At 40.5% G+C, this 25,562-nt stretch overlaps 1 protein-coding gene across 1 annotated transcript in view; it reads left to right on the forward strand.

Moving 5' to 3' along the window:
- LOC137612718 (receptor-type tyrosine-protein phosphatase mu-like) overlaps positions 1 to 25,562 on the forward strand; it is a 154,177-nt gene that overhangs the window by 102,518 nt on the left and 26,097 nt on the right. Inside the window, exons 13-22 of the mRNA XM_068341389.1 lie at positions 1,778 to 1,814; positions 2,671 to 2,745; positions 3,983 to 4,118; positions 5,429 to 5,458; positions 12,311 to 12,618; positions 16,151 to 16,231; positions 16,903 to 16,929; positions 19,852 to 20,045; positions 23,745 to 23,832; positions 24,546 to 24,622. Of these exons, the coding sequence (XP_068197490.1) occupies positions 1,778 to 1,814; positions 2,671 to 2,745; positions 3,983 to 4,118; positions 5,429 to 5,458; positions 12,311 to 12,618; positions 16,151 to 16,231; positions 16,903 to 16,929; positions 19,852 to 20,045; positions 23,745 to 23,832; positions 24,546 to 24,622 (1,053 nt within the window). The remainder of the gene's footprint in view (positions 1 to 1,777; positions 1,815 to 2,670; positions 2,746 to 3,982; positions 4,119 to 5,428; positions 5,459 to 12,310; positions 12,619 to 16,150; positions 16,232 to 16,902; positions 16,930 to 19,851; positions 20,046 to 23,744; positions 23,833 to 24,545; positions 24,623 to 25,562) is intronic.

A 25,562-nucleotide genomic window follows, 5' to 3' on the forward strand; every position in this document is an offset into this window, starting at 1 on the left:
CAAGAAATCCATAGAATTTAATGTAGGTTAAAGTCAACCATTTTTATGATCCTCGTTTTTCTGGAGAAATCTGTGCAACAAAGGTCTGATTTAAACTATTGTTTCACATCACATGCACTACCACATAAAATGAGTGTGAAACGGTGCTAATTATTTTCTGTGCCGACTGAAATGAGAATGAAAGGTGGGCTGATGGATTGACTGACTCTTTGCGTTAAAGGATCTGAAGGGCCAGACTCCACACGCTGCTCCTGCTGGCAGACACATGCATGAAGCAGCACAATTTCATCCAGCCTCAGCCAGACGTGTCAGTTCTCTGGTGCACCAACAGCACTGTTTGCAATCTTAATGAGCTACAGCAGGGTCAAACGTGGAATGCAGGGCGCTGTGAGGTGACATGTTCTCTCCAGCCATTACTGCTGCCCTGTTCTCCTGCCTCGTCCGATGAGTTTTATGCCAAACGCCAGACAAGTCGTTGATCAGCCGCGTTAAGAGAAGCAGGAGTCACACAGGCAGTAAAGTGTGAGAGGCAGGCAAATCCAACAAGGCTGCCAAATTGCACAGGTCGAATACTAGTGACACATGGCAGGGCTCTCCTTCCAATCACAACAGACAGCTCAACGGTGACTTCAAGAACCCATTGTGGTCCTGAATTAGAATCTCCATAAACAGCCTCCTTTAGAAACACAAGCACGTTTTTAGAGAAGGAGGTAGGAACGACATGTACGGCAAGACTGAATACAATTAGCAAGTTTTGTTCTTGAGAGTAACACATCCACACAAGATTTACCAAGGTGTCGCCTGAATTGGCGTATAATACTTTTTCTTGATCAAACTAAGTGAAAGAGCGACTTGTTGACACAGAATAAAGCTGCATCTTCTTGAAGATGCCATTATTTTTCTATTTATTTATTTTTTTGACTCACAACAGTTATGTGCATTATCTGTCATTAAGTCATCATGATCAATGGAAGCCACTAGAAATTTTAATTAATGTCTGGCAATGTTTGTACTTGAAATACTTCTATGCATACAAGGAATTCTCTTATAGTCTTCCATTAAAAGTCACATTTCTCATCTGTTAATGTTGCTTTTAAGATAAAGGCCATTTGAGAGCTTAAGAGCTGCTGTAATATGAACGCACCTGCATCCACAATAGGCATGAATGTTTTTCTTCCTCCTGCCTTTATTCAGTAAAACCCTCACTGGGTTTAAATTTTGGCTCTCCTGTGTGCGCTCATTGGCTGGGTTAAACCGTTGTGTTCCTCACTCGTGTCTCCATCCGGGTCGTCTTTTCTGTTCAACAGACCTTTGTTCACAACAAACTTCTATGCCAACAGCAACCTTTTTTTGTATGTTTCCTTTTTTTGTGTGTATAAAAGCTGTTGTCAGAGCTGAAATTCCGTTATATATTCAGAGAGGCTCCCTGAAGTGTCATTTTTGGAGACCTGCATGCTGTATTGGTGTCACTTGTCACAGGGCTCTGGTTTCTCCACAGTGGCCGACCACCTTGAGCCACAGGCTGCCGACGGATCGCTGCTGGCTGGCAATTCAGCAGCTCAGCACCACTAATCTATTCTGGAGGCCCTCTTGCCTAACTGCGTTTTGTGTCACAGTCATTGAACTCAAAAGATGAAAGGAAAGAGTGGGACTGGCTGAACATGGCTTCTCACATAGCTGTTGTTGTTGCTGCCATGAGTGTGTCGTGTGTGTGCATGCATGATAATGTCTGTTTTTGTTTTTTTTTCTCCTATCCTCCTTTAATGTCACTATACAGGAGACCAAAATTGATTGCGTCCGAGTCGCCACTAAAGGTAAGGGACGCCTCTGGTGGTGTGAATGAGAATGTTTTTGCATATGATTTCTCAGAACTAATTATATTCCATGTTTTTAGCTGAAATCGATATCTCGGCACTCTTCTCCAAGTTAGTTGGGTTAAATGTGATACTTCTGTGAGTGTATTAAATTTGTGATTGGGAGCATCTTGTCTTTTTATGGTCAATATATTGAATGAGAGCTTGTTTTTTTTTTCCGTGGCTGGGAGGCAGCCTGTGTGACCACTGAGGGTTGGAGGTACTTAGCTATGCTGCCTGAATATCCTGCTCCACACATTAAAGGTGATGAAGTCTAAGCACTATTGATTCAGGAGCAGAATTGATAAGGCCGGAGGGAGCCCTAGTCACATTCTGTTCTGGGTCGTAGGAGGTCCTGTCCCACACCCCAACAATCTCGTATATTATGGAGTTTGCATGCAGCTCCACTAATGATTTTTTGTTGTTGTTGTTGAGTTCCAGCTATCTAAATCTACATGAGTTAATAGTCCGAAAAATAGAACAGCATGCAGTAGAAATAGAAGGTTCTCATGGGAAATTTATCATCTGTAGGGATGCGTGTAAATGCTTAACATTAGGTTCACATGTTATTGACTTGTGTCACATGATCACTGTAGCTAACCTGGCAAATGAAATTGTGAAATTCTTATCCATACTGTAACGTTTGTCTTTTTCTGCCTCAGTACTGCATGATGATAGGAATTGTTGGTGTGCCTGTTTTTTGCCTCAGCGTGGTCTCTCTTTCTCTCTCTCTCTTTCTCTCTCTCTCTCTCTCTCTTTGTCTTTTTCTTCATCTCTGACAAATGCATGCAATCCCGGATCGTCTGACGCTACTCAGCCGCCATACTCGTGACTCAGCTCACAACTCCCTACGTCCGAATCGCCCCAGCAGCCGGCGACAGCCAACTAACAGGTCAGACCTGTAGCTGTGTGAACATTCCCTAACCAGTCTAGTTATTCCATCCACAACTTGGTGACTTGGTGGAAAACAAACAAATTGCAAATTGCATGTTTGTGGTTGTATTCTCCTGCTGTTTGCATTGTATCGGTGTGATTGAATCAAACACTCAAAGACATGATCTCCTACCTTTATTTTCTCGTTATTACCGGACTTGAAAGAGCCATTTGAGGTTTATTTGTCATCTGATGTGTCAGTGCGGAGCTTTTCTCTGTAATCAACTCTCATGAAAAGTTCTCATTATTTCTGAGAATTAAGAGTCCATTGCTGCATTTGTGACAAGTGTAAACACACAAAATATGCAGAAGTTCTCCATCCGAGGACCTGAATATCTTTCAAAATTACAGAATTTAATTTAAAAATATCCTCCTCGCTTTCAATTTGTTTGCGAATCTCTTTTTTCTCAGGCTAAATTGTAGTTGTAGCAGTGATTGTATGGTACGCACAGCTCAAATTGGGATTTGTCACCGACATCATTTCTGGAGATTAGCTTGTAACCGTATATTGAGACACAATCAGTTCCATCAGTCCAGGCAGAATTGTTAATATGTCACTAGTCTTGAAATCCTCCGCAGCCATAAGAAATAATCTATAAATAAAGGCCTGGCTGCTGAAAGAATAATATGTCACCACCAGCCTGGGATAGATATTTACCTTTTCGATAAGGAGAGAAAATGGCAAAACGCCAACAGAATAGCAGGAACAGATTTATCTGACATGGCAATTTATCATTTGAAATTTACACCTAGTGACAAGGAATAATGGTGTTGTTGAGGTGAACAATTGTCATTCCAGGACAGTTGCATTTTCCAAGAGTGTCTTATCACTTCCCGAGTAGCAAATGCCGTTAAAACAAGACAACAACCCCCACATTTATGATTAAGCAAGGGTAACGTTGGTGCGCACTTATTTTCCCGAGTCCTTGATCCACAGAGCTACTGACTGTGTGATGGAAAACACAGTTCCTTGCTTTAAAAAAAAGAAATATTCCTTTGAGCTAATTAATGTGTATTGATATTTATGACTTATAAAATGCCAAATTATATCAGTTCATTGAATAAACAGCTTTAGTATTTCCTCAATGGGAGGAAATACTACAAGTGTGGGTGAGCAGTCTGCTGTTCAAAATGGCAAAAAGCATTTCAGTCAATCATTTTTCCATCATTTGACTGACACCAAATCTGTTTTCCAGGAGCAACCACTCACAAACCAGACGCCGTGGAGCCCGAGAAACAAACAGACCACACGGTGAAGATCGCTGGGGTAATCGCCGGCATCCTCCTTTTTGTCATCATCTTCCTAGGAGTTGTGCTCCTCATGAAGAAAAGGTGAGCTCTTTTACTTACTCGCTGAAATACTACTTCAGATTTGTGGAATAGGTTCAACTTACTTGCCGAACTCTCACAGTGAAGTGGTTAGAATTTTATAATTTTGTATTTTTCTCCCTAAAACGGCAGTATTGTCAGCCTAGTAGTAAATAATTAATTTGATTATGTTGATACGCCCCATTAGGCCTGTTTACAGCCATGTGATACACTGTGCCATGAAAAATTAATCTGTTTCCACGGCACCCTCAAACAAATGCGCAGTGCTTCAATGACATTGGAATAGGAAAAGAAGAAATGTATGAGTTTGGGGGTATGAAAAGAGGCGGGGAGGTGATAAGACAGAAAATATAATGAAAGGCTCAGAATGAAAAAGGATGACCACATAGCCGCAGGAAGTTTACGTTAGACCTGGACCTCATGCTGGAAGAAGGTCCTGTGTACATATCCCAGCAATCACTGGAGCTAAAGCTTAGCAAATATCAGGCTTCCTTTGTCCACAGCCAGGATTGAAATAACCAACTGGAAGGCAGCATCCGCGGGTATTTCGTTAGTGGATGCCACTGATTTCCTTTGATATCTCCATTGTGGAACAAAAGTATTTCACTATAAAGTTTTGTATGCATCTTAATATATATTTTAATGTTAGATCTTAAATCGAAGAGTAAAGGTGAGCATTACATGGAGTAGATGGAACTGAGTGAGACGATTTACTATGCACCACTTGTAGTTTTGATACTAATAGAAATTTCTTGATTTTCCACAGCAGCCCCTGTCTGTCTACATAGCACAGCGATCAGTGGGTGGGTGTTAAAATCAGCCCACACTAATGGAATTGATTTCAATTAGCATTAATCAAAACAGAGATGGAGGAGACTTCATTGGCTCGGTTTTGCGTAATTTGCAGTTAACAACAGAGAATCGGAGACATGCTTAGACATTCGAGCCACTCATTATGTTTCAACCTGAAGGTCAGATATGTTAATGTTTATAGTTATTTAATATTATGTCTTCATAATGGTGGAGGGGGGGCGGGGGGTTTAGGTGACAGAATGGATTTGCCAGCTCAATCTCAAATCAATTAGATTTAGTACTGAGCCCCACCCTCTCCTTGCAAAGCATGACATGACTCCAAGCAATCACCTTTGCCCTCATGATCACTAGTTTACCTCCACGTATGCCACCATATATTGATTTTGTTCATTTCTTCTCTTTTTTCAAACATTAATATATTTTTACTTTTTTCTTTCCTTTTCATTCCATTCCCCTACCCTCCTCCACTGCTTAAATCCTACCACCACCCCAATCGGCAGAAGAACCTATCACTCCTACACTTATTACCTGTAAGTAACCACTTTGTGTAATGTTAGTGCCATGCTTCTCCACCACATGCTCTCTTCCCATGCATGCAAAGAGCAATTTCATCTTCCTCCTGACCAGAGCAATTACAGAGGGCCAACTGTAAATCTCTGCTGAAGGAATGCAGGACACCACTCCAATCCATCTCCACACCGATGAGCGCATCCTGTATGTCACATTAGCATGACTTCTTGACCGTACCACGCACCCCAGCTACAACGCCACGCAAAATAAACCTGCCGCTGAAATGTTAGCGCAGACATGATATCTGCTTGACTTTGGAGGAGTTTATCTTATGATGAGCTAAACTGCCTTCATGATTATACTGCTGCCAAACTCATCTTGTGAAAGGAAAAAAAAAAAATCAATGCAAGACCTACTGCATTTTTACTGAGTGTGAATTTTTCATTTGCCTCCAATGATTTTATCTCTCGCTTTGAAGTGCCTATCACAGCGCATCTGTGCTTTAGTTGTGCGTGGAACCTCAATCAGCTTGTCCAAACACTTCACATTTTGCACAATTATGTTCAAATCCTGCTAATTCAGAGAAAATACAGTGATTGATGATACGTGTACCTGTTAGGCTGAAAATCCAACTTGTTGATGTTACCAAGCAGGTTACTATATGCATGTGATCATTTCAAGAGTTTCTCTAACCTCACTCCGTTCCATCAAACTGTCAACAAACCATGTTATGCTCTTTTCTTTCCTTTTTTTCAAGCATGTTATTTGGCTTGTTGCCCGCCCATCCCCTTGATTCTATGGTGATGGTGGAGTTGTGTCTTTAGCTGATGAGACATTTGCATCAATACTTAACAAGTTGATATGATCATAGCATAATCTCCTCTCTATTTCAATGTCTCCTACGTCACAAAACAATGAGTGCACTGCTGCTTTATTCACTCTTAATATAGCAGATTATTCCATATCGCACCTCTGAATGGTAAAGAAGCTTATTCTGCAGCTCTGCATTTCCCCACTGAAGCTCAAAGGCTCCCTCTGTACAGTCTTTGTGATGGATGCACGCTAATCTGTCTTGAGATGACTGTGATCACAGGACAGAATGGAGGCTGCCTCACTTCAAAGAACATCTCAGAATACACCTGGAGATGATACTGTGTCGAGTGTCACTCACATGTTAGATCATAGCTCTTCTGAATGGGAAGCCCCAATGGTTTGGAGTAGTGGTGTCGTCAGAGCTGAGCATATACGTTGACCGAGCTAAGAAGGGATTGGCAAGGCTGTCAGTGAAACTATTAGAATATCAGCTTTGTGCTTTTGTTGCACAAAATGGCATTTTCTTGGATTATTCCCAGTGTGCATAAGAATGTGGTGGAGATGGTGACTATAGTTTAAAGTGTTTCATTTTGTGCATGAAGTAATAGATTCAACAGCTAATGTTTAGACCTTCATTTAGCTCTGATTTTGAAAATTGATTTTCACATTGCTTGGACATTAGATCTCAGACCATTAGGAAACTTGCTTTCATCGATTGGAAGGTTTTAGCTTAATGAAAGTGGGTTATCACCAAAAGCATTTGTTTGAGCAGTTAAGCTAAATTTTAGTCCCATAAGAAATTCAATATTTGTGACTTGACTGCATTGTCCACATGTTATTGTACACTCTAATGTTTCAAAATGAACTGGGACATTAATATTAAGATACTGTAGATCAAGATTTAAAAAATCTCATATTAAGACTATATAAGGAGAAAAGTGTTGAAAATACACAAACGCATCTGTGATACTTGGGCAGAAAAAGGAACACCAGTACAACAGTCAGACATAGCGGCGCGCGTTTGATCTTATCTCCAAATGTTTGTAAGTCTGGTCTTTGTAAGTTTTGAGGACTACCTTTATACACAATGGTATAGCTCATAAGAAAGACCCTGACAATACTGGATCCTGATCCTGCTTTCTGAGTTGAGCCCATTAACAAATTGAAGTACTATGTTGTCAATACATATACAAGGTTGATCTTGCCATATTAATTATATGTTGCATACTAAAATGTTGCTATCCACCAGAGTGTTCTTTGAAATGTTCATCTTCAGCCATCATGGCAACCTTTTGCCAACCGTGTGATTACAGCACCTCTATGATTGATGAATCCCATTAATGTGCTTGTGCATTCATCAAAAGTCTTTTAAAAGCATGAGAACACCCCGCAGTCTTCAAAATATGCACTTTAGGTATGCTGCCAGAGGTGAATGCAGCAACTATCACCCAGCTCATCATCAGCCAGACTTTTCATTAGAGATGCTGTTACATATGTGATCAAATATACGGCTGTCCTTTAATCAGGTGGTCACACCGGCTGCTGTTGGGAGGAACCAGGGAGAAATCAATTGGCCTAGGGCTAGTGCAGGCCTTGATTCCCATTGGATTTTAATTCATGCAAGAAGCAGGCATTTTAACACTTTTACACTTACGTTTTCATTTTCTGACCTTAAACTATTTTTTTTTAAAACTTTCACACTACAGAAAGTTTTAAAAATAATTAAACCTATCGGAGATACACAAAAAAAACATTGAAATCACATTACATGGTAAGACTATGACTCTACTCTTGATTTTAACTGATGCTTGTGGATCCTATTACTCTAGTGCTTGCATGGAATGTCTAATATAGAAGGGAACTCTTACTGTAAGAAGCATTTCAGTGTCTTTCAATTCACCATTCTTGTATTTCACCCACATCTCATTTGGATTATGTTTAAACTACAGGAGCACAAATGTAGCTACTCCGTTGTTGTAGATGATTTAAGGAGTGAGATGCTTTTCTCAGATGTTGGTGGAAACCGAAAAAGAGTTAAGAGGAAATGCTAGGCAGGTGTTGCCAGGAATATACTTCCACCCAACATTATCTTCCTGTTGCTCTTTCTGTACGATGGGAGAACAGTTACAGTACAATTAAGGTGAAGATGATAACGTGAAGAAATTGTTTTCTTTTGAAAAAAGTTTCTGAAGAATCCAGTCTACAACAGCTTTTCCAGTCTGGTGTTTTAGTGTTAGTTCATTACAGTCAGTTTCTCTCAAGAGTGATATGTTCATTTGCATATGGCAGTTGGTTATATCATATCATAAATCCCTTATGTAAGTGCATGCATTGTATTTAGTGGCCCCAGTGACTACAGACCTATACCAACCTGTCTGGCCTGTAATTTACCAAGCTCTGGCAGTGTTATAGTGTGGTGTAATTTACTTTTAAGAAATAAATGGCTTTCTCTTCACTAAGAACACACACTCACACACAGACACACACATAAATCATCGTCCCTATTCTGTATAAATCATACTTTTCATAATCACCTCCGCTGCACTCAGAGTCAGAATGGAACGCCTGCTAAACGCACCATGTATAACACAATGTACTCAGGGCAAACACCTTCATTAAACCTTAGAAGACGAGCATGCAGCAAGAATCACATTAATTGGAACAAGCCTTGCAGATTTTTTTTTTTTTTTTACATACTAGCTCCAAATGTTGATTAGAAAGGGGATAGAGGAAGAGCCGCTCATGCAGGGAGAAGGGATGTCACACAGGGAATGATGGAGTTTAAATTCACATGTTTTAAAATGTGGTTTGAAAAAAAAAATCTTTCACTGTTGGTTATATATATATATATATATATATACTGTATATATATATATATATATATATATATATATATATATATACCTGTATATATATAATTCATTGTATATACTGTATATATATGATTCATTTGAGATACGAGTAGTTTGACTTATGAGCTCCGTCACTGATCAAATTAAACTCGTATCTCAAGGTACTTCTGTACTAAATGCGATATATTGGATTAAAGGTCAATGCTTTTTCTTCACCACAACAACATTTCTGACTCCTAATCCTGCTAATATGTAATCCCACATACTGGAATTTCAACCTTTTACATGGCGTCTCCTCATATATTTTACATGCAACTTGAACATGTTTTGAACATGTATTATGAAAAGTTAGTCTTTTGGTGCAAACTGGTCGTCAGACATATCAGCTACACAAGCTGGTGCATTTTTTAGTGCAATACATTTTAACTAAGAAAAGACTTATTTTACTGTTTGTTTAAAACAATACAGTTTTCATAATCAATGAAGCAATTATTTTAGCAGCTAAACTGTGAAAATACTCAAACATGCTGCTTCTCTGGAGCAAATAAGGAAATGAAAAAATTAACACATGGCTATACGATGAATGGACGGACAGATGTCTTGTTTTAAAGTGTTTCAAATGAGACAGTGCAAACAACTACCCCCACTGGGTTAATCAAAGAAGCTTCTGTTGCTCCTCCCAGCTGCGTGTCAGTCGACTAACACTCCCGAGCACATGCACCGAGCACCGCGGATGTGTGTGGATTGTCTAATGAACCCTCCTTTGTCCCCGTGTTGCAAAGTTTAGGCTGCTTCAGCGTTGAAATGAGGCCCACCATGCTGAGCTTGAGGTTTTTGAAGCTCTCATGTTAGAAGTTGCAGCATCACCTCCCACTGCACAGACTTTCTGCCAAACACAATACATACAATCCTTGCAGCTTTCTTTTTTGTTGTAGCTGAACCTATGGAGCTGAGCTCTGCTTACTAACATCCTAGATGTGCCAGGCCTGTCATGTATGGATCTGCAGACAAACTCTCTAATGAGAGTTGCTAATAAAGTCAACTCCAGTGTTTGGTTTGTCTTAAATCCTTCAAACAGCCCTGCCATCTGTCTGTGTTATCGCCTTCATATGCACGGCATGCTATTCGAAGCGTTGTGTGATTTTACATTGCTTTTTAAGTAATCAGCCCTGCAAATGTTTATTGGGAACTTTCCACATGCAGCTTTTTACGCTAACCATCAGGGGAAAAGATAAATGCATTCATTCATCAATGTGCGTAAGCTCTACTGTACATTTCCGCATACTCTCTGTTGGCACATCCGACCCTGTGATGTAGTCATCTATCATTAATTTTGCCATCTTACAAATGAGAAGAGAATAGCTTGCCAATTAATCTTCATCTAACACCCAGGGTGCTTACCAAACACCCCAGTATTGCGGGTGCTTTCCATGCTTTGGCACTGCAATCCGTGCAAACCTTTATTTCCAACAATCTTGCTTCAGCCATTACACAGGCCAGAAAAGAGGAAATCCAAATCTTAGCAGGCACAGAAATAAGGACATTGATACAGTAATAAAACATGGATTATGGTTGTTCTTAATAGGCTTCTCAATGAGTGCACACAGTGCCGAATCTTAATATTGCCTGCGGTACACGCTGCTCCTCCTCCCTTCCTCACTATTACAATATGAAGCTAAAACAGAAAAAAAAACAGACAAGATTGCCAGTTTCTTCCCACTCTAATTGCAGATTAAAGACAAGAAGTGGGTCCGGCAGATGAAAATGTCACTACTTTGTCACTTGGCTTTCTGAAGAACGGATCCACTATTAGCCTCAAGTCACAGCCTTCAGAGCAAATGACTGTTTGAAGGCAGCAGGGGCCTGTTGCCATATGGCACAAGACATCGACAAAATTGAATAAACAGCAGAGATTTGCGAAAACAACGCAGCAGGAGTGCATCATTAGACAGCAGTTGTCCGTGAGAGAGACTGCAATTTAAATAGGCAGAGGGGTTATACAGAGAGTAACAAAGTGCAAGAATCAATGTGAAGGCTGCCATAGTTAATTCTTACGCCGCTCGCTCCCCTCCAGCAATGCAGCATTGACAGCTATCAGATATACAACTAGAGCACGCTCCCTGCTAGGTTTTCCCCTTTTTAAAGTCATATTTCTGTAAAAATATGGGAAGGTTAACTTTTTAATTGTTAGTTTTTATGTGCACCTAAAAGCCATAAGAAATATTCAAAGAGCAACAAGGAGTGCCGACCATAACATAATTTTAACAGTTAATAACAATTATGCTGTCATCTTGACATCACTAGTGGCATTCTGAAGTTTGTAGTAATGGTGACTTGTGTAGTTGTGCACACACATAATCAATACATAGATTGTGTATAAAAGATTATTTTTGAGCAGCGACTCAACAGTTCAGTGTTCATCAGAATTATCTGAATTTTTATCCATATTCTGTGACTGCAACAACACTTTTATTGATCAAGGACAAACAGCAAGACTTCAGGGTGTCACTTCATGTAAAAAAAAAAGTTCATTAACATATACAGTGGTCTGATTATTGAACAGCTTCACATGAGATTATGAATTTGATCTGATATTGATCTGATATTTAAGAGTCAGATTGATATTTCAGTCTGCAATGTGAATCCTCAACAGAAGAGATCTATAGAATGAGTCTGGACCGAGCGTGTGTGTGTTTTTGTGTGTGTGTGTGTGTGTGTGTGTGTGTGTGTGTGTGTGTGTGTGTGTGTGTGTGTGTGTGTGTGTGTGTGTGTGTGTGTGTGTGTGTGCATGTGTGTAGTTGGTACGCAATGCTGTAATGGTGTTTGATCAGGAACAGATTGCTTGTAGGCTCTAGCACATCAGCTCAAAGTAGGTCAATAAAAGCAGGTTGACTGTTTCAGTTCACCATTCTGAACTTACATTCTTTGGTCCTCAGATGCTATGGCTAATTTTATAACGTCAAGGCCACTGATATATTTGGGTTAGGGTGTCACACCTTTCCATATTCTCAGAGATTTCTATTTCACTGCTTGGAAAAGCATCTGGAGCCCAATAAAAACCCAATATGACCACAGCCTTAGGCACATTAGCTCAGCCATCTCATTACACCGATGAGTCATCGCTGCCAGCATCATATCAGATCAATTCAGGCACAGTCATTGTTGCTCTTATCTCATTGTTTGCTTTTATTTCTTCCTGTTATAAAGGAAATTGGCCAAGAAGCGTAAGGAGACGCTGAACAGCACCCGTCAAGAGATGACTGTGATGGTCAACTCCATGGACAAGAGCTACACAGAGCAGGGTACGAACTGTGACGAGGCCTTGTCCTTCATGGACACACACAACCACACGCTGAATACTCGTAGTGAGTGTGCGCTCACGCTCAACGGACGCAGCGAGTGCGCGCTCACGCTCAACGGACGCAGCGAGTGCGCGCTCACGCTCAACGGACGCAGCGAGTGCGCGCTCACGCTCAACGGACGCAGCGAGTGTGCGCTCACGCTCAACGGCCGAGGTAAGACGGCCCTGCATCAGCACAAGCAGTTTTCTACAACAATACACATGGTCACACTTACACACATACACACACACAGACTGGTAGGTGCAATTTATTGGGCTTGGTAAGGCGAGTTAGAAATCAGACTCACCAGTGGATATTCCTGCAGGGACAAAGACATTTTTGAAATATGGTCTTATTTCAAGTCATCCCTGGATGTAGTAACATATTCAGAGACTAAATCCAAACTGGTATCTTGGTATGAAATCCTCTTTAAGAGTCTTCCCAATATATTTAACAGCACCATTTATTGTTGAAAATTGATTATGAAGTGTCTTAATACACATTTCTTTGTTTTCCATTTTGGCTTTTTTTAACTGTCTTTATTTAGACCAAGGGGGAAAAAAAGCCTGAAAGTCATTTTGAAATGATTTAAAAAATTAAAACCACCATGTTATCGCCAACAGCAGTCAGTGGGGAGGTAGCTTGCTCAAAGCAGTCCGATAGAATTCACTTTCATTTAACCGAAAAGCCTTTGATATGATTTTTAGAGACTATTTGGTTCTTCATCTTTCTTTTATCCTTTTTACACATTCTCTTTTAGCTGAATTACTAAACTTAAACTTAGATAAACACTAATAAAATACTGTTAGGATTGTGTTATTGATGTTATCAATCTTAATCTGGAAACATAGCTGTGTTCATAGTTATTGTTATATTGTTCTTCTGTAGGGTCAATGCTCAGCACAGTTCTGAGATCCTAAATATTGTTTCCTCCTTGAAAACAAACTAGATCTGCTCCACTGCATGAGCCTATTAATTTTACACAACCTTGGTTAAACTTAATACTTTAGTAATGGACAGTTCAGCTAAATCTGCACTGAGGGCTTGACCTGGTATAATCCCAGTCAAAACCATTAGATTAAAAACTCCACAGCAGCTTCTGTCTGCACAGCACTGCAGGGGATGAGCCCCAAAGATGCTCTGACCTTGATTAACTGTCTGTTAGTGTGAATGTTTAAATCTGGTCTGTCTGTTTAAAGTGTTTTTTTTAATGCATTACTTCTTTCTCCATGTATCGGTTTGGCCTCTTTTTTTTCTGTATGACCCACAAGTGTAATTTTGGCTCAACACATCCTGATTAATAGGCAGAAGTCCTGAACCTGCTGCCCTTAAAACTTAAACCTCATTAACATGGCAGGTAGCTTTGTTGATGTTCAGCCTTAGTGCCCATTAAGGCACTATGTTCTGAACAGATACGGATACTCATTCAGGAAGCGCCTTCCATACATCTTTGGACTTTATTGATTAGGGCAGCATGGTGGCACTGTGGATATCACTATTGCCTCACAACAAGAAGGTCCTTGGTTCAGTTCCACCCGGGCTTTTCCTTGCAGAGTTCACATGTTCTCCCTGCCTCTGTGTTCCCTGACTTCCTCCTACCTCCAAAATAACATGCAACGTAAATCAATAGGCCACCGTATATCGACCACAGGTGGGAATGTGTGTGTGAATTGGTGTTTGTCTCTCCATGTCCAGGTCATCATTGTAAATGAGTATTGACCTGCTCAAGCGAGGAATGCCAAATGTACACAGACACACCAAAGAACAGAATATCGAAGCGTCTTTTCTCAAGAAATCATACGTGATAATAATCTTTGTCATCAGATTTGGTATCCAGGGAAACTGGTGTCAGAGAATCTGTGGTGTTTGGACTCTTCAGGTTGTTAGATCCTCCGAGTTGTCCCCTTCATCTGCGGAAGACAGTAATGTTCCACTAGCTCTCTTCTGAGGGCTCAGGTGACAGCACATCTGAACTTCACCAGGACCGCTTTGAATGGTCTTAGCTGATGCTGATGCTGAGGAGACTCCACTGGTGTCTAACTATCAGCATCATCTGGACGTCAACCTTTCTCCTTACTGCATCAGCCACGTCCATTATTGGCAGCTCTCCTTTGTGATGTGAACTCTTAGTAAATTGCAAAGACAAAAACTTGAGATTTGGATTATAAATGACAAGGATCCATTAATTTCTTTGGCTACAGTAACCTACTGGAAGCACAATCTCATTAGTTGAAGTCCAAAAACGCAATGCAGATAAAAATGCATCAAAGAGTCAATATCCACACATTCATTTTAAATACATTTTATTTATTATTGCATCGTTATAACGTGTACCACTTTTTACGCATTATGGCAGAATATTGGCAGCTCGCTCGGTATTGCTCATCAAATTTGATTTCAGTATACAGAAAATTGTTTATACTTATACATTAATCATTGTTTCTTTTTTATTTATCATTCTTTGTATCTTATTATTGATCATTGAAACACTGATCACATAGCATTACTCATTTTAAACTCTCAGTTGTTTGTTTTTTTTAAATTCTGTACTCACTAATATGTATGCATGTGTTTTATCTGCTAACTAGGGTGCTTTCTAAATCTCCCTTCAGGGATCAGATCAGCATATAAAATTTAAAAAAAATAAAAATGATTATTGTTCAACATTTCTTACATGTTACTGGTCAATACATGAGTCTACGTCAAGCTTCATCATTTCAGTGATTCAGGTTTTTTCTGTAACTCTTCTTCACTGGTAAAGGATATTATGAGGGAGACATCTCCTCTTTTTGACAAGGTAGATGAGATCAAAGTGCATCTGGAACAGCTGACATTGAACCAATATGTACGTAGACGGAGCATAAATGACACCAAATGCCACTAGCTTCACCTCTGATGTGCAAACCCATTCAGCACAATGGTAAAACACACATTCACACACTTATTACTAAACTAGTTTTTAAACTTTATGCTTAAAAAGATTTGCCAGTTAATTAGTTGATTGACAGAAAATGATCAGATTATTTTTTTTCCTGCAACCAAATCTGAATAATTTCTTAGTTTCTCAACCTTTTGAGATATTAAATGTAGTCCTTTGGGCTTGCAGACTGTTGAAAGACATTAGATTGTATCAGCATGAACAAAACTGTTTTTTGTTATTACTGTATTAATCTTGCACAAATCATTTAAGAAATAATCATTTGTTTCAATTCTGTATTGAAGAAAAGCTTTTGAAAAACCACATTTAATTTTATGTCACAACTAAAACTTTGAATAGCCTTCAGTGTTAACAATCGTTACTGCAGCAAACCCGGCAAAATGGTTGACTGATTTCTCTGTTTGATGTTGTAATCTATTTTATCATTTTTCTGCAGGACAAATACAAATATTGTTTTTATACACTAGATTTGTACATTTGAAAATCTAATTCGTAGATTGTGAAATTGACTGAATAATTTGTCAGATGTGAAAATATAGTTATGAAAGGAAGTTGGTCAAACTTGACGGGATTTGAAACAATGAAGCACAATCATCATTGACTCAAAAGGTTGCTTTAAGTTTGACTTATAATATCATGTATTTTTATTTCCAAGGGGTCAGTGCAGGTTTAAATGTTGGTATTGCTATTTTTATGTCTGAAAACTACCTCAACTACTGTGCTAGACTATTGATTTCCTTTTGTCTTGTTCATGTTCTCCATTTCTAGCCGGGTCATCACCCTCCTCCTTCACACTGCCTAAAGCCAACACTCTCAGTACTTCCATCCCTGCCAACTCCTACTACCCAGGTAAACATGCAAACGTAACACTGTATTTCCTCACGCCGATACTGTGTTTCAACAGAGATGCTCAGTGAAATCAGGTGATGTGAAAACTAGTCGTGAAATCTGCAAAGGTTTTAGGATGACTTAATAAAATTTGATGTTTTCAGACCTGCTAGTTTGATTAATTTTTTAATACTTCACAATAATACTTCACTGAGTGGTGTGATATTTGATAATTAAGTTCAAATAAAATAAAATTAAAAATTAATACACTTTTTCACACAGTTTCACAAATGGGAAGATTGAAAAATTGGTTTTGGATTGGGTTTTATACACTGCTGCGTTTCTAGTTAAAAAAGAAAAAATGTAATTCAGCTGTTCAATTATATTTAATTTCTCCAAATATTATGCATCATTTTAGATCTTATGTAATCATATTGCAGCTAATTGATTCAATAGAATAAAGAGCAGTTAGATTTTCAATCAGTTAAACTTGGTGTATAATTTTTCTCAGGAATATTAACGAGTTTTCTGGTAGCTGCTTAATAGGAAACCAAATATACTGTCACTTATAATTATAATTATTACAATTATTATTTGTGATTGATTTGTGTGGGTTTATCTCGAGTTCGTTTATTTATTGCAAACTCTCTTTCCTCCTACAACTTCTGCACTTGTTTTGGGGGTATGAGCAGATCCCTTTGTGCCAACTGCCATCTTAGGTGAGACACATTTCCTTTTTCCATTAATGTTATTTATTCCTACCTCTGCACTGAAGAAGATAACAGAACATCCCATTCATTTGATGCCAGTCTTACAACCTACCTGTGAGGACAAAAAAAAAAGAACAGATGTCTTTTCCCCATTTTTTTTTGGTTTGGTTGGTTCTTTTACATAAAGATGGCTTCCTCACCTTCATACCTGCCTGCTGCTTCTCCCCCCTCCTCACGTCTTCCTCCTCTTTCCTCCCTCCTTCCTCTCCCTCCCCCCCCATCAGATGAGGGGTCTCTTCCGGGCTGAGGCTGGCTTCACTCCATCCCATCCGCATTGCGTGTCGTGCGTGTGATGTCACATACATGTTTGACCTCTCATATGCATGGACAGACATGTGGACTGGATGTGGGGGGAGTGTCTAAGGGGGTCAATGGTTGGGGGGAGGTGGGGTGGAGGCATGTGCACTGAGACACAAAGTAGAAATTAAACAGAGGGAAATGGAAAAACCCTCTTAGCCTCCCTCAAAAAAAAAACTTTCAGACAGGATACATTCAGTCTGAATATCTAAAGACTTGCATTAACTGTGCTGCCCTCCCCTTCCCCCCCCACCCTCTCTCTCCTCACTACGCATTTAACTCCCCTCCCTCCCTCCAAAACAACAACCTTTTCTATTATTCTTTTTAATGTCACTCCCCCTGCCTTTGGCTAACTGCTAGTGACCTACTTGCTTTTGTTTTGGTTTTTGCAGTGTTTATTCATCGTGTTCAGTGATAAAAAAGAATTCTAAAATAGCGTTATTGTTTTTTTTCTTCTTTCGCTAATCATTACTGGCCTTTCTTGAACACGCAGCTTAAAGTGCGGTATGTTAAACAAGGAGGTTTTAACAGCAGCGGACCATATATAAGTGGGGCACTACAACTGTAACAATTTAATACTTAAGGCCAAGAAGAAAGACGCAATAAGCTACTTCACATTAGCGTAGAATTTACGAGTACACAACTTACAGTTAGATCATAGTATTTTTATTTTTGTTTTTTTCTGCACGAGTGCAATGCAGATCGCTGTCTTTCATCATCGCTGTTGTGACAGCTGCTTATGTTAGTTCCACAACTAATGAACCATGAAACAATTACATGAAATTATGGCAGCCAAAAAAGGTTACATGCTTTCAGCTGTGACACATTTAGTTGCGGTATTGTCTCATCAGTCGAGGTTAATGATCAGAACTGATTCGCTCATAAAGGACAGATAATGGTTTTTGATTTCACTTCAGACTGTTATTTAAAAGACATAGATTAATACAGGTGTCATCACACTAGTACTTTCAAATTTAATTACGGTAAATTGCAGGATAAAATCCCCCCCCCCCCCCCCCAAATAATTGGCATTGTTTAAATTGAAAACATGCAGATCTGAATCAATGACATCTTGTTCCCAAGATGACCAGTATCACCTTTATTTTCTCCCTTGAAATCCATGACTTCCTTGTTTTGTTCTTTTACTTTTGTCTTGCACTGTTGAAATTGCCCCATCCATCCACTCGACATCCTCCCCTTGACTAGGGCTTTCTACCCAGGCAGTTTGGACTGAGAAGGCATGTGATCCTGCCCTCAAGCATAGCTTTAAAAACACTCTACTGTAACAGGTTCTTATGCTATATTGTTACTTATCCCCTCTCTCCTCTCTCTTGTCCTCTCTTTTTCTTTACAAACGTAACTTCCTATGTATCTGGTATCTAAAAAGTGCCCATTAATGGTAAGTTTTCCCAAGTGGGCCCTGGGTTTGGGGGGAAGAAGGTGGTGTTTACTCAGAAAGCAAGCCGACAGTGAGGGGCTGCTTCTTTCACGGACATTCAGACATTTATTGCATGACCAGTGGACATGTTAGCATTTCACCACCCTGCATACCGTGCCACACCAAGCCACCATTAGCCTAGCATGATCAAAGTATGTACAGTGCCCCATCGGCAGCATCACCCCATGCATTCTCCTCCCATCTCCGCTTCCCTCCTCTTTTGATATGTTTTCTTTCTTAGGTTGGTTTTTTTCTTTGTTTGGTTTTTTGTTTTGTTTTTTTCATTTGTTGAGGGGAAATCGGGTGGCAGGCGTTGAATCCATGCTTTGTCTATGTGATGCTTTTGACGGTGCCTGCTGCAACATGCTCACTGTGGCCCACTGCAACCCCCCCTCCCCACATCCTCCACCTTCATGTTTCTGGACACCCTCCATCGTCCGCTGGCTCCCCCACAGCATCTGTGCCTCATGTCTGCCACTGACTGAATTACAGTATGAAAGTGCTGGAATTAACTCTCACTATGAGCCGCAGCCCAAAACCAGCATACTGTACTGCCAGTAAACAAAAAGACAAGCTTGTTTTACAGCATCTCCATGTGGATCTGTAGAATGACTCTACACTGGTTATCACAATCAGGAACTTCTGACTCCCTTTTTACCTTGATAGAACCCATATTACATGCAGTAGGCGCAGGGCCTTGTATTTAATGGCTGTTACAGTCCCATAGGTCTGTAATATTAGATGTTTGTCAGCCACACACTGAGACAGATGGACCTGTACCTCCATACCACATGACTCATCCTATTACTCAATGATGTTGTGTCGGTGTTCCCAAACATAACAAACAGATTACGAATTACGAGTTGTTTGTCAATCTGGACGGTTGTGACATAATGCTTCGCAGCAAATGAGCTAATGTGTAACCTTTTTTAATAGGGTGTGAGTGAGATATGAACTGGTGTGTGTTGCAGCACTCACCACCAAGAAAACACCATTGCCATTTGCTGCTTCCAGCATCATGTCACCCCCCCAAAAGCATTTTATAACAACATGCAGATGAATCTCTCAAGGCCAGTTCCTGCCTCTCTGTCCTGACCTGTCCTGGCTTTTTCTTCTTTATGTGCCCCCCCTTACAGATGAGAGCCAGAACACGGGTAGTGACACCAGCAGCCTGGTGCAGTCGCACACTCACTCCCTGAGGAAGCGGGAGCCGGTAGACGTGCCGTACCAGACCGGTCAGCTGCACCCTGCGATCCGTGTGGCCGATCTCCTCCAGCACATCACCCAGATGAAGTGTGCCGAGGGCTACGGCTTCAAGGAGGAGTACGAGGTAGGACCCGATCACCCCCCCCACCCCAACCAACACATATAAAGCCCAGTGATTGTTCTATTAACATTTCCAGAGTGTAAATCAAATGCATCAGTCTAACACAAGACTTTCTCTGTGACATGGTGTGCAGCTTTGCGCCTCTCTTTCTGCCACTGTTTTCTTCTGTTTGTCTCTCCTCTGTTTTGTACAGCACAACTGTTTTGTTTCTCCCCAGATGCTCTTTTGTGATAAATTGTTAATGCAAGCTTTCTCAGTGTGTTTACGGCACGATTCATTTTGTTGTTCATCTGTTCTGCATTGTTTCCAGCAAGTGGATTGTGTGTGCATGTGTACGTTTGTGTAAAACGCTGCCTTTCCCAGCTCTCCTTGAAACTCAGCTGGAGACCGACTCGAAATGCAAACCCCTCCCCTCCACCCATTCCCCCCCACACACACCACATATAAGGATATAAGGAATAGCTTGTCTTAGTCTTGTCCTCTCTTCTGTCTGAATCAGGTCAGATTATGCTCTTGCGACAGCAGCTTGCTGCTCTCTTGTTGCATAGCGGTGTTTGTAATCTGACACCACGCCTCTTGACGACACCAGAACAAAAGATTTTGCACCAAAAGAGCATCACTCTCATTTCCTCTCATTAGTGAAGGAGGCTGGCATTCTTGGCGGTGCTCCAGGCTCCTCGCCGTCCCTCAGCATCCCACCAGCCTGTCTCAACTCACCCTGCTGCCACATTGAAAAATACTTACTCATTGAAATCCCTCTCTATAATCTCTTTTGCATCAGTCTCACTCTTCCATAACGCACTGGCCTTTTCCCTGATACTACCTTTTATTTTTCTCCATCGCCATCCCTACCCACACTCTCTATTTAATCATCAGATTTTTTTAACAGCATATTTATATTGCATTCCTTATGTCATCTCTTCTGTTGTTTTATAATTTGCTTATCTAGGTCTGTACCTTGTGATATTTCCTTATTTCTCTCCCTTCTTAACTCTACTGTGTTGGCCAGACCTATCAGTAATTAACTCCCCACTTCCCTGTCATGAGTGCAGAGTTAATACCACCTCGCATTGATACGTGCAGCATCGGATCATTGAGGGCCTGGAGTGCTTTGGGCTGCCTTCTGGGACTAATCCATTATGGATAAAGGTGTTTTGGGTTCATGCAGTCAGATGCATAATAGTCAATCAAAAGGGAGCAACGCCACAACAAGTTACCCCCCCCCCCTCTCCTGTCATCTACCCTTCCACAGACATTCATTGAAAGGGCCTGCAGGGTTTGAAGTAGCTGGTGTTCACATGCTAGAGCCATTCATTTGTTTGTTGTGTTCAGCTGCTGTCTTTTCTATCTATATGTCTTCAGGTTAATGCCCTTTTTAACCATTTATTTGATAAGATTGAAGCCCAATGCACCTCAAAACCTGTTGACTTACACTGTACCATATCTCTCTCTGACCCATGCTTCTTGTTATTCTGTACGTTAACTTTGGATCAGATAAACGAGGTAAGCCAATACTTTTTGGTTATTTATGACATTTTTTGAGATTTTAGCTGATATCACTCACCTGACACACTGGTGGTGCTTGTTGGCTATTTTAAGGCCCTGTGGGATCGCAGAATCTCACATTTATGATCTAGTCTGAAAAGGGCATTCACCAACAGAAGCTATGCAAAATCACTGAAGCATTTGACATCAGATGATGAAATGTGTGAAATGGTACTTTTCTTTCACATGTGTCATGTCAAAGTGTCGCCGTTATCATTGTGAGGTGTTATTTTTTTCTATAAGTTCTCCATAAATAAATTGTTTTTTTATAAAGCTTTTTGAAAGAGTAAATCTATTCCTTTAGAAAAAGAGTGGATCAAGTAAACTGCTCTAATGCAAGTAATAGATTAAAAGAATAATTTGACACGTTTATGTGACTTATAGGAACTATTCTTTCCAAAGGCTCTATAAATACATGATTCATTTTAAATCTATTTGCATGTTCAAATTCTTCTGCATGTGTATACACAGTTTGAGAGGACAAGCAGAAAACAAGTTCAGAACTCACTTGTTTTCAGCTCTGTTTCTGTGAATTGAAATGTTGCATCTGACCCTCAGGGACAGCCAGGAAATTGTAGAAGTGACCCAAAATTAAGTCTAGTCAGTTGCACATCTTTGCTTTTCCAATCCTGTTTTTTTTTTTATTCACCCCGGTTTATATACCATAAACTCTGTTGTGGCTTAACTAAGGTTTTCCTATTTCTGCTGAATGCACTGAAAGGGACATACTGTTGAATTAAAATATTAAAAGCAATGTAAATGTTGAGTTGTACCAGCTGAAGCAGAAAGAAACACTACATTCAACACTGACCTTTCACTTTGACAGTTTCACAGTCACAGTCCGATGAACTTTGGACTGATGATTATTCCCATCAGATGACTTTTAAATTGAAAAACATCATAGAAACCCCCCCCCCCAATCTTGGTAGCTCTTCTTACACCATAATTATTTTGTAAATTCAGGATCTAAAAAGTCTGAGGAATGAAACAAACCTCTGGGACAGACAGGGTCACTCATTTTAAAGGAGAACTAGTTGCCTGGTAACGCCTTTCGACGAGAGGATGATTTGTCTCCAGATGCGTGATATTAGACCTTTATCCTTCAGAGTGACAGAGGGAATGGCAATGGCCCATTCATTTACTCAAGACAGACTGCCACAGGAGGTAGAGGCTTATATAATTTGTCTGTGAGACATGTCTTTTCTGAAAGAATGGAGTATTTATTTTGGCATATTAAAGCGGTTTCTCAGTGAAATCACTAATCCTTAAGACTTAATACAGGAATATGTCCTTGTGGCATGTCTGAGACCTTTATTTGCCAGACAAATGACCTAATGCCTTCCTCAGTGCTGAGATGAATGAAACCATCAAGTCCTAAAACACTGAAACACTGAATGATGGAAGATGAACCGCCGAGCTCTCTCAGACTGGCTAACTGCACAAAAAGGAACACTCCAAATAATCTCTTTAACCTCTGATAAGTGCTCTTGAGTCTTTACTTGCAGAGGGCTTCAATTCTAATGTATTCGCTGACTTTTCAAATGTGGATAAGCCGACAATCAAAAAAAAGCCAGAACAATAAAGTGTTTTTTTGTTTTTTTTTTGTTCCGGCCAGTCTGCTCGGAGCCAACCCCCACCCGCCCCCCTCACCGAACAGCGGAGGACTAGCAGTGAAGATGCATTTTCATAATTTGACTTAATTGTGCCTGGTGTGCCATCAGAATGGAAATCTCCCCAGCGAGAGATGATAAATATTTCATGAGGGTAATCTGAGCGGAGCGGTTTTGATCTGCAGACGATGAGCTGGCCTTATTTTATTTTTTTATTTTTTTCCCCGCAACGAGTTGATTGAGTCCTTCAGATGAGGCAGAGAGAGAGAGAGAGAAAGAGACAGCCTCGAGGTGGCTCCACCCGGCAGAGAGGCGCAGGGGGAGAGGTTTGAGCGAGACACCCGCCACCTCTACCCTGATGGTGCTCTCAGTTTGACAAGACTCCCCAAGATCCACAATCCTCTGTACGCTTTATGTCTACTAATGATGTGAATAAATATCTCACTGTAGTTTCCTCTCTTATATCAGGCTGGTTAATGTTTTCATTCGTGACACCATAATTCATCTGCCCCTTCTCTCTTTTCTGTTTTTTTTTTTTTTTTTCCAGAGCTTTTTTGAAGGACAGTCAGCGCCATGGGACTCTGCCAAGAAGGATGAGAATCGCATGAAGAACCGATATGGGAATATTATTGCATGTGTGTACAAAAGCATTTTCTGAGCACTCATGAGTTTTTGTGTGTCGTCCCCATCCTTCAGGCTGATTTATTGGCCAGGCTTGTGACTCTGCTTAAGTCTAAGCTGCTCAAACAGAGTTTTATTATCAACCAACGAGAGCAGCTTTGACCTTTCCAATCTACTTTTATATTCATCCTCCTGCAGCGTCTTTTCAGTTGTGAGAAAATGTGCTCGCAGATGGCACATGGCATGGAGAGCTAACAGTTTCTATAAAAACATTCAAATTCACAATGGATTCATATTAGCCATCCAAAGTCTATCAATTAAGATTGGACACTCGTAAAAATCACTGCAGGAAAAACCTCAGATCATCCACTTTGGGTTATTTCCTTAACATAACTGTAAAATTATTTTTATTTCCTGCAAATGAAGTTGGAAAAGCTCCATTTCAGAAACGCGTCCAACCGACACCAATTTGTCCACATTCAGAGAAACTGTAAATGCATAATATGGGACTGTGATTTCACATGATTGGAGTTTTTATGAGGTCCTCCTCTGTGCAAGCTCAAACTTTTCATTTGTGAAGGTTCATATCAGATGCCAATGTGTTCTGTTCATCTCTTCCTCTGTTCTATCAGTCTCTCCGTCTCTCTTTGCCATTTTTTTTTCTTCCGATGCCCTCGTTAATATGATTAATTCAGCGTCGGCTTCTTCCTTTCTGCCTCTCTTCCAGATGATCACTCCCGTGTCAGGCTGCAGGCCCTGGAGGGGGAACAGAACTCCGATTACATTAATGCAAATTATGTTGATGTAAGTACACACACCAGCCAGCGCCACCAACGCAAAGGTCATTGTGCATCCTCCTGGGGAGAGAGAAGGCGCTGGTGCCACCATCCTGGAGGGCCTGAGGGACTGCGCAGCCCCCTACTGCCTGCCCATCACAGACACGCACACGCACACACACACACAGTTGCAGTACCTTTATATTCGACTTTAGGGGCTGCTGTATCTATTCACTGGATATATTAAGAGGAATAAAGATCAGACCCTGACAGCTGTGGGAGAGAGAAAACACAAACCAGCTCACAGAGGAAACTCAGGGTATAATTTTGGACTTTTCTTTTGAAAACTGCAGGAATACATTAAGGAAACAAAACTGAGACGAAAAATGCAAGCATGTGAATTCTAGAATGAGCAGCTTCATCGTAAACGGTCATTAACATTACTCAAGGAATGAGTGGTGTTTTTTTTTTTTTTTTTTTTTGTTCCATCTGTTCCATCGTTTCCTGTTTGACTACTGGACACTTTGTTAGAGTACCTTAACAAACCTTTACAGTGAGTAAAAGTATTTAAAAGGCAGCAAAACCGATCCAACCCACTTAGAACACACAACACGGATCCGACCTGATTTGCTGTTGATAGCGGCGCGAGCAGCAGGAGGTGTCCAGTCGCAGCAGCTCACTGGCCTTTCTGAGCAGATGTTTCCGCTCCATGTGTAATGGCCTGGTTATGTACCTGACTCCCTAAGTGGTTTTCTCTCACTCTCTCTCCCATCTTCTCTTCCTCTGCCCCCTCTAATGTGGTAATTTGTAATCTCTTGTTACGCCTTCAAACATAAATTCATAATGCAAGGTGTGCTACGCCAAATGCAGGAGGCTTAAATTATTTACCTTTCCCACTATTCAGTTTATGGCCCATTATGCTGTGGAACAGGGTGCTTCGGAGAACACTCTTACAATAGAGAGGACCC

This window comes from Antennarius striatus, chromosome 18, assembly GCF_040054535.1.
Source record: "Antennarius striatus isolate MH-2024 chromosome 18, ASM4005453v1, whole genome shotgun sequence".
In the NCBI taxonomy this organism is placed as follows: Eukaryota; Metazoa; Chordata; class Actinopteri; order Lophiiformes; family Antennariidae; genus Antennarius; species Antennarius striatus.